Source organism: Saccoglossus kowalevskii, chromosome 19 (assembly GCF_978046115.1).
Source record: "Saccoglossus kowalevskii chromosome 19, keSacKowa6.1, whole genome shotgun sequence".
NCBI lineage: Eukaryota > Metazoa > Hemichordata > Enteropneusta > Harrimaniidae > Saccoglossus > Saccoglossus kowalevskii.
In genome coordinates, this window is record NC_140659.1 from 14,372,998 (window position 1) to 14,383,892 (window position 10,895).

The 10,895-nt window shown below is 35.9% G+C and overlaps 1 protein-coding gene across 1 annotated transcript; it reads right to left on the bottom strand.

Moving 5' to 3' along the window:
• Positions 1 to 441: 441 nt before the first annotated feature.
• Positions 442 to 9,184, bottom strand: LOC146730310 (uncharacterized). Its single transcript, XM_085493712.1, has 12 exons — positions 9,142 to 9,184; positions 8,247 to 8,485; positions 6,669 to 6,776; positions 5,707 to 5,800; positions 5,254 to 5,303; positions 4,926 to 5,013; positions 3,895 to 3,980; positions 3,210 to 3,404; positions 2,165 to 2,260; positions 1,360 to 1,629; positions 909 to 994; positions 442 to 604 (listed from the first exon to the last, which is right to left on the bottom strand). The coding sequence occupies exons 1-12, from the start codon at positions 9,182 to 9,184 to the stop codon at positions 442 to 444; spliced, it is 1,518 nt and encodes a 505-aa protein (XP_085349838.1).
• Positions 9,185 to 10,895: the final 1,711 nt, after the last annotated feature.

Sequence of the window (10,895 nt, forward strand, 5' to 3'; positions counted from 1 at the left end):
TTTGGCTATTTGTCCCAACGTGACCTAGGTTACACTTGTTGAGCGTGTAGTAGGCAGAGTGGAAGACACGGCGTTGCCAGGGCGAGAGCGAACACACACACCATTGTTAAGGTTTTTTTCATTAACACACAGTTTACCGAGAGCATGTCTGAGACGGTATAAGTTCTATAAATTAAAAATAATCATTTATTGTGTTAATTACAAATGCACGACTTTGATGAACTAAACAAGGAATTTCTATTAGTATATAGTGTGCGGGAAAGTGAACACGCATTTAATTATTTAAAAAAAAGAAAGAAACGAGTTGCTCAATACGAAGGAATAACACACCGTAAAACAGCGAAAACAAGACTTATTATCAACAAATAGAGGGCATCGTTTACGAAATACAACAAGTATCGTTGTTCTCCGGCAGCTACTCATCTCGACAAACAGCGCCATTTACGACAGATACTGGTGATTGGTGCTCGTCTCCTGATCTCTTTGGTCTGTTTGCTTTGGCATATATTTACCGACCATTATTGCAGTGCGAACTGCCAGCTTTAAACTCAAACGACGGCTTCTTTCTTCTCTGACAAGTAATTGTAATGTACTCACAAATTCGCTGTGAACGGAAGTATATATAAAGTTCTTCATGAACACTGATATGTACATGATCGATTGCGTCATCGTTAAATGGCAACCAATTAATAATAATAACTACTAATATTTCATGTTCATCGCCTGAACGAAGTTTCTTCGACACTGGTGGCGCACGTCAATGTAATATGCCGTTGGGGGTCATAGGCTTGTTGCCTGCTGGCTACGTAAACTCCGCTACAAAATATGTCATAAAAAATTCATGTTCGTTTTTGAGTTTTTTTTCAAATCATCCATACTCAATCATCTTTTGTTGAATATATACCTACCTGTAATCAATATATCCACGTTCTTGTTTATCCAGTGCTTTGTATAAAATCTTTCTTTCCTCCGCATTTAGCGGCAGATCAATATCCTGGAAATACATTGTGTGAACGTTTATATACCTTTGAATGTCATTTTTCCCGCCACCATTTTGATGCCAAATTTTTATGCATTTTCTATAATTTTTCTGTTAATTTTGAACAAGATAGTCATAATTTCCGAATTTTTTGAAAAATATATAAAAAAAAATTTTGGTATGTTTTGTGAAAAGTGACAAAAGTTTACTTTGGCGCTCAAAGGCGCGAATTTAATGGTGAAGGACGACATACTATCTCCCCCATAATTGTGTCCCAGGCAGCTATAAATCAAATTATTCAAATACACTTGCTTATACTAGTATATCGTGAAATAAAATTCAAATATTGGAATATTTAAACTATAAATCGCAGTACTTACTCTGACACCTTGTCTCAACTCTTGCCTCGTCAATCTGTTATCTCTATTCTTGTCAAATCTCAGAAATAGATCCCCCGCCCTGAGCTGGTTTTCCACTACATAGTCTCGCAGTACCCTTAGTGGATTTTTTGGCGGGAGATCTTTAATTCTAGCAATCATGCGATGACGTAGGTTGATTTCTGTGACGACGGAACCGTATATGACTTTAATCGGTCGTTCTAGTTGCAGCTCTTCCAAGTGATCTACAAACTCCCTGGTGACTGACTCGGTCTGTTAAAAAATGTCGACAACTTGACTTTAATTAGGCGGTTATGAAATATACTTAAAGCGGGGAGTCGTCACCTGCGCATGCGTCAGATGGTCATAGCGTGTTATTGTTTACAAACAAGCGTCTACACATGAGCCTTTGCGTTTTTAGCGTGCGTTGTTATCGTCGCTTGGGACTCAATACCCGCGCGTGCGCAGGTGACGACCCTAATCAAGATAGTGCGCCAAATTTTTTTCACGACTTAAGTTAAACGAAACAGTCATTCATATAACAGTCATTGATCCATGTGTGACCCATGGTATTTGACAAATCGTACACGGTATAGGATATAATAATGTAGCAATACTTGAGGGAAAGTCGATGGCTCTTTCGCTGTGGGCGAGATCTCGACGGCCGATTACAAATTCCTCTTGTTGGCCATGATATTCAGTGTTTCGGTGGAAACTGCGGTCGCTGTGACGTCCGTTTGCAAATGCATGTACCATATTTAGCTAATTTGTGATGTGCGAATATTTAACAGTAATGATAACGACCTACCCCAAGATCCAGTACATTGATTGAAGATTGAGAACTTGTCTCTATAGCAACAAGCATTGCCGCCGATGCCTTGTGAGTGATGGTGTTGCCGGCAACCTATAATAAATATATGGTAATTGTACATGTTTAAAGGGTTATATGCTGTATTTTTTGTTTGTCAATTGTTGTTTTAATCCGCTTAACACTGAGCTGTATGCATCGCACATCAAAACAACACTAAGTCAGCAGGAAAATATTTTTTGTTCGATCACAAGGTATTAGTTTGCATAATATTATGATAAATGTATAAATATGTTAAATAGCACCTAATAATACTAACCACCATGTTTTTCTTAATTTTGGCTCAGTATCATATTGATTTTAAAAAACAGTGAAAAAAAAACAGTTCATGTGTAATCTGGCTTTCGTGGAAATATACTATACGCGTGATTTGTTATCACGTGGTATTCCGTGTACGAAAACTTCGTGAAGTCCGCCATTTTAATCAGCCTCGTTCGTAGCAAATCATGTAAAAACAATTGTCCAAACATTTATATCACATCACTATTTGATAGAACAGTGTTAGATTTGCAATATAAAAAAATCCTCGTAAAGTTAATCAGCCAGAATTGTAGAGTTAATCCATGATTTGTTACCAAAAAAAAGGTAACCATCTCTCGAATATTCGTTATCTTATTATTAATAAGGCTACGAATTTGCTGAGAGAAGTGTAATACCGTAAAGCATATATTGTAGTTCGTACCTTTAATTCATTCAGAGTAGTGTTATATCGTAAAGCATATATTGTACTTACCTTTAATTCATTCAGAGTAGTGTTAGATCGTAAGCATATATTTACGTGCCTTTAATTCAATCAGAGTAATGTTATATCGTAAAACATGTATTGTACGTACCTTTAATTCATTCAGAGTAGTGTTAGATCGGACGCATATATTGTACATGCCTTTAATTCTTTCAGAGTAGTATTATATCGTAAATCTTATATTGTACGTACCTTTAATTCATTCAGTGTAGTGTTATATCGTAAAACATATATTGTACGTACTTTTAATTCATTCAGAGTAGTGTTATATCGTAAAGCATCTGTGAGCTTGGCTATCCCGATTCGTGATATCCTGTTGAATCCCACGTCTAAATATCGCAGTGTGTCGTTCTTTTTTAGAACATATGCCATGACCACAGCGCCATCATCGGCCAATCCATTCCAAGATAAATCGAGATATGTGAGTGTCGTGTTCATCTATTAAAGGAAGAGGCTATGAATTATGGTTATTATCTCTTAAGACTTGGATGTGCAACAATGTGATACACTAGACACACAGACATCGCAAGCACAATATGCTATGTTTCACTCAGCTCATTGCACTTTTCCCGTAAGTGGCGCTCTCTAGCGAAGAAAAGCTTATGTGACGAAAATGCACTGAGTGAATAAGTGGAATAGACCACTTTCCCGGAAGTAGCTTGACTGGGGTGCAGAAATATGTCATGACAGAAAATACAAACATGTCAGTTTGTTGATATTCGATAGAAGGGACCTTCATTTTAGTGACATCGATCGGTACGCCCAGAAGCGCAATACCACGCGTGCATATTTACGTCACACCCACATGCGGCACGCGCGCGTATGCGAAACGGCATATCTTGGACTTCCGGGAAAGTAGTCTATTACGTCGTTTGGCGTCACAAAACTCTTCGTCACTAGACTAAGACTGAGTTATTTTTTTCCTCACTTTAAATGCTCTGCAAAGTGCTACTGCTCCTTTTCTTCTGAAATGATTCCAACTCAAGTCCAGTTTCTTCAATGTTTTATTTTTTTCTGTAAGATATGTTTAAATGTATCAGTCACATTAGTGGTTTGACACCGTAAGCTGTAATATTCAAAATAAACTTCACTCTTGTTTATCTATGTTGCGTTTTGTTATGGCTGTCTAAATTTAATTCTGACAGACAACTTGAATATTTAACACACTTGAAGTTAACAATTCACAAAACACCAAATAGATTCACACGGGATTATATATCTATGATTTGTGAATACTGTCCTGTATTGTTCAGTATTCCACTGAACCACACAAGAATATGTGTTTTATTCGAATATTTCAACTGTATTTTTTGTTACTAAAAATCTCTAAAATTACAACTTTTATTCACAAAACACCAAATAGATTCACACGTGATTATGTATCTATGATTTGTGAATACTGTCCTGTATTGTTCAGTATTCCACTGAATCACACAAGAATATGTGTTTTATTCGAATATTTCAACTGTATTTTTTGTTACTAAAAATCTCTAAAATTACAACTTTTATTCACAAAACACCAAATAGATTCACACGTGATTATGTATCTATGATTTGTGAATACTGTCCTGTATTGTTTAGTATTCCACTGAAGCACACAAGAATGTGTTTTATTCGAATATTTTAACTGTATTTTTTGTTACTAAAAATCTCTAAATTACAACTACATAATTCCATCAGACTATATATATCACAGAAAGCCCGATACTTATGGGTTATTTTAATGCAATAGAATATGTCAATAACGATTGATTGGTCATGAACATGTGGAAGAATGTAACGGTGCACTTCAAGTGATTATATCCGATCATATTCCGATCAATATAAACTACCATTAGCTAGAACAAACAGGATAACCTGAGATAAGCTAAGGTTTCCATAGGATAGGTGGTCAAATTAGCTACCATAAGAGGGCGCCCTTTTCTTGGATGCTAGAATTGTTGAGATATATTTACATACTGATTGCAATCGCCAGCCACTCGCCTCCTTTCTCCGAGAAGTTATTATGACTTAGATCGAGTTCCACAAGGTTAGAAGATGCTTCACTCTGAAAAAGGGGAGATGATGATAATAATAGGCCGAGTAAAAAAAAGCGTGTTACAAATGAATGATGGTTGTTAAAATCCTTTGTTTAAAAAAATTTGAACAATGGCCAGAACAGAGACATTCATAATATACACTCACATGCACAAAGGGGTGAATGCGCGCCAAATTTGAAAGAAACGTATGAAACATGAAACATATTCGAAACAATCCACGTATTTTCATTAAATCTAAATCACATTACCTTCAGGAGTTCAGCGAAGTATTTGGCGTCCGATTCCCTGAATCCATTACCTAGAAAGTTAAAAAAAAAATTAATTGCTACCAAGTCGTTGTTGGATTTGTAGGCAAAAATTGTGCTCTTTGTCATGTTTGTATAAGCCTTTGTGTTTTGCCATATAATTTTTGACAAATTTGCTTGTGCATTGTGTTTCACTCCTCTTCAACACAAAACAGAATTGCCCTTTACTGATTATCAGTGGTGTAGTTAACCAATTGATATTATAGCTTACATAGCGTATATGCCAACTAATCAGCAAAGTCCATTGCAACTTATGTACAAATAAATGAAACACTTTTTTTCCGATCGACTAACTGGTTTTGATAACGTTCAACATGAGCCATCGATTACATTCACCATAACTAGCGCCATTGCCAGGGAAACTGTCTGATAAATATGTCGTATAAAGTCACCTACCACTTAAGTGTAAGCTCGTTAGGTAGCTGTTGTCATCCATTACTTCACATACAAGCCTTGCGCCCTCAGAGCCCAGCTTATTTTCAGAAAGATTCTGCGACAAAATAAATTTAAAAAATGTTAATATTCCCCTGAATAACCAAGTGTTAGCAATGTTACATAGTGACCATTTTTTTCCCACCCGCCCAGATTTGTGAATTTAAACATTTCAAGACTGGCAGTGTTTCTCACTGTGTTTTGTTGGCAGACACCTTCAAACATTTCTGATAAAAGTGACCCAATAAAATCGCGAATGCTTATCAGTCAATACACCTTACACGCAAATAGCCGTCGAGATCTCGCTTGGAGCGAGAGAGACGCGAGACTTTTTTTACCCCTCAAACATCTACCATTTTCTCCATCGATGGCATCTACCAATTATATTTGAAACAGTAGACAGCATGATAAGGGAAAATAGAACAATTATTTGAATAAAGTCACGTGACTCTCTCGCTTTCGATGAGATTTCGTCTATTGTGGTACATTTCATAGAAATTAATTTGATAGTTTACCTAACCAGTGATAACAGTAAATTACTTCATTTCAACGACGGATACATGATTTTCAGTTGGAGGTGGTGCAATTTTAAAATGACGTCATTGGTACGTTGGATTATGGGATATACGTTTATGAATAACAACGCATTTCGGGACACTCATACCCCTCTAAATCTGCCACTGTTCCCTCGAATCAAATAACAAGCAACAATTTATTGCTAGGTTCAGGAGACTAAATTCTGACGTACCATGCTTGAAGGATTTCGGAATGTGGTTTTAAATTATATCTAACTATTACCCTACATCACCCAAGTATTAAATATGCACAAAACAAATTAATAATAATAATTGTAATAGTCAATAATAGAGATTAATACACACTGTAGTGAATGTTTTATATTTGCATGTACAATGATTTCAACTCACCAGAATTTTTACACCAACATTTTCCGTCAACATTTCTATTATATACATTGATCCTTCAGCTCCGATGTCATTGTCCTTCAAGTTCAACACCGATGTAAATACATTTCTCTTGAATAAAAACGAAATTAATAATTTATTAAAATCTGAAGAAATGAAAATAATGTACATAATATTGCGCTGGGCATGCGCAGTTAGTATGTCTATGGTACAATGATAGCACACATTTAATTCAGTCATATCAGGTGTCATTGTAAGAGTGAACCAGTGCGGGCAGATACGACTTCCATTTACCATTTCACTGCGAATCGTACGGCGTTTCACGACTCCTAAATTTTATAACATTTGCTTGGTTTTTTCCCATTTACTTCCCATTCAACTATTTTTCCATAATGGGTCCGATATGTACCTATCACCGAATCTTCTTTTTGGAATATGAATACGGAGTGTGTGTATTGATGGTCCAGAATCTGATTTGGCCCTCGGACGGTATTAAATCTGACACTGACTGTAACATAAGTTTAGACGTTCCGGCTTGCACGTTTCGTATTTTCAAATTGCTTGTTGTACTACACGCATAAAATTGATTGAATCTATTTTCCAGTTGTCAAATTGTTATATTTTCAGTTCATGTGTTGCTAAGGACAACCTAGAATATTCTGCGCAAACTCATTGGGTATACTCCAAATTCGTTGCTAACACAGTGTAGCCATGAACTGCGCACACAATTCAATACTAGCATCACGCCTTTCGTCAAATAGGGATATTGACTTACCAAACGTTTCTATAATGAACTATCAATATTTGATGGCTGTATTTATATAGTAATGTTGACTATAGCACTCCAAGTGAATGGATTGTTGTGTTAACTCGAGTCAAACGTTTGAGTGATCTCATGGTTAAATGGCAAGGCCATGAAAGTAATGTTTACATAGTGGGTGTGTAAATATATTATAGTGGCCGATGCAATTGATGACACTTTGTTGAACTCTAACAGAGTACTAAGTCAGAAAACATTACCGACGAGAGATGTTGTCCTTGACAATAACTATTTGATGAATGAATTAAGATGTAGATATAAAAATACGATGAAATAATGGAAGACCAGAATACTGTTAGTTTCGTATATTGTAGTGTTAATGTCAAAATTAAGTTCGTGGATATCGAGCTGTTTTGTGATGGTATTTTAATTTCGGTGAATTATTTTGAATTTCAATCATATCGAAGGTCGATTAATATAATTTTATTTGAAGTGGCCCTGTACATTCGTACGAAACCAAACCATCATGTTAGCAACACAGCCAAATTCTTCATTGTTCAGGTAATTAATCTGTTAGTTGAATACTAGTAGTCATCTTTTTGGTAACAACTTGGTCGCATGCTTTCTATGAATTTGTGAACTTCTAACAAAACAACACATCGTACGAAATACAACTCACGACTTGTTTTCAAGCGTGGTAAATTTACACCCAAAGGCCATTTAATCATATATTTCAATGTATATGTATGCAGAAACTCGAGTGTGTGAGTCATGATTACCGAGTCGACAGTATACAGTATAACGACCGACGAGAAACTTACCACCATCGTTGCAGCAATCGCTTTAGCTCCCAGTGGTCCCAGTCCATAATGTTGGAGGCATACTGATTCAGCCTTGTTTTTCATGCTGTTCATAAACTGTGTACACGGAACCACACCAAGTTTATAACAAGTATTTATATATATGTGATAACACTCAGGTAGCTCTTCATCTTCTGGTGACTCCTTTTTCACGAGTATATCTGTATTTTCCTGAAGATTCCAATCATCGTGTTCTAGATCTGTGGAAAAGAATGTATATAAAGGTAAAATAATTTGCAAAATTAACTACCTCGTAATTCAAGTCCACGGCCACGGCTAAGCACCTTGTATAGTAAGCAGACGTGTACCTCACTACCCCACAGTAAGCGCAACTAAAATAACGGCTCCAAATAGCATTCAACAAACGCGGATTTACAGTGACGAAGTGGACTAGCTCACGATAAATATATGACAGCAATAATTTACCAAAAGTATATAAACTTTGATCGAAACATTGTAGAACTAATCTGTGTACCTGTCATGTTTCCACCCTCATTAAGATTACCGGCCTGCAACAGAATGTAAGTGCATAACATGCCATTTTCTAAAGAGTATTACAGTGGCGGAAGGACAATGTTTGTCATAAAATTCTCTGTTATGGTTATCAAACATAGTCGCTAAGGTCCGTAACAATATCACATTTTGAAGTATCAAATCAAATAACAATATTTAGGTAATATTGATGACGATCAATCATTTAACGATATTCAAATAATCGATCGCATTGAAAAACATATGTGGTTTATTCAACTAAGGCATTTCCCAATAATCGAATGAAAACAGATGTGGTACTGCAATACACAGTGTATTTTCTATATTAAGTTAGTTTTGCCGTTCGTTTTCTTATTGTACTCACCAATAACTTCAAGCTTTTCATACTGTAGGCGTTCCACATCCATATTCTGTAAATCTTTTGACTGTGATTATATTGCCACATATGCGACGGTGTCATTTAATACCATGTCGAAAGCTGCGCAAAAGCAATGAACTACCTAATACCAGGGAGCTGTAATGAGAGTTCTTGCTAATACCATGTGTATGTCCTGCATTTGATGTGGAAAACGAATAATCTAGAAGACGAATCGATTCAGAATGCGACAACTTGATTATATGACTTTTTAGGGTCTTGTCAACTTCTTTGGCGTCAATGGCTATATAGGGATCATTCGTCTATCACTGTCAGTCACTATTAGAGCAGAATCAACAACAAACCACCAATGCTGAATGTCACGTGACAAAAAAGTGCCACGGAATGAACGGAGCAAGCTTCGTGTACTACAAAATATGCCCCCAAACAAAGTCACAGTATAAATGCATTACTCACTAGTTGTTTTTCTTTTGAAATTCACAGGCTGTTTATACGTACGTTTGCACCACAACCCGCGACACCTTGTCCTGAAACCATTATTTGGTTTGAAGCGAAAGTGAGTTTTTCAGACAGCTTATCATTTATGGTAAACAAGACGTATGTGTTTAGCCCCCCCCAAAAAAAAACACAGTTCTATACATCTCGTATATTTACATTTGTCATAAGTATTGAAGAAAGAGAATGATGAGTCGTTCGTGACCGAGACATAGAAAGAATCTTTACTTTACACCATGTCAATAAACCTCTTCAAGATTTAACTCACTGACTGGTGTTTCAAACACTGGGGTGATTTCCACGTGCTTATGTGAGAAACCGCAATGCACTATGTATATTGCTAGAGGGCGGAGTGCTTCTATAACACGTCATAGCAATGCGACAAAGTTGTATTGTTCTATTTCCCCGTACGCAACAATAAATACAAAGAAAATAATTCATCTCTTCAACTCTATGTTGAATTTCATTTGTTTCTATCCGTTGATATGTCAACCATATACAGAGGACATGTAACATGTGATGGCGCTGCGACGACCACTTTAAGCAATATAACACTACGATAAAGACGTCGTTTTCAACAATGTAAAATTCTTTCGTTTTGGGGGAGAAAAAAAAACAGAAAAAAAATATTTTGACAAGATAGATCAGAAATTTATATTAAGAATACTTAATAACAAAATATATTCTTCATGCACCCATAAAGAATTTTCATAATTACCGATTACACAAGCTATTACTGAAATATTTGCTATATTCTCTATATTTTTCTCTTTTATTTGTCTTGAATTATGACTGAAAGAAGGAATCTACTAGTATGTAGTGTGTTCAACAACTCATGTATGATTTTACTTGGTAAAAATACTGTAATTTTCTGCATAAAAACGAAAGAATTTCACAATGTCGAAAACGGAAAGTCTTTATCGCATAACATGTGAATCAATTTATAACTTTTTATTAGTTATAAATATTCAATCATTCCCGATGTTGTTTTCCTGGCAACAAGAATCACATCTCCGGCAACAGTATATTCGATGTGTACTAGTTCCTGATTGAAACACCTGCTGGAATTTTACAGAGATTCGGTCCAAAGCTTCTGGAGTTATAAATGAAAAATCATTCCCGAAATTGTTTTCTGAATTTTGCAGTGAAAGTGTAATATTTCGTAGTTTTCAAAACAAGAAATTATTTCGGTAGTGGAAGACAAACATATCAAATCCACAGAGGTGTTCGAACACAACGAAAAAAAA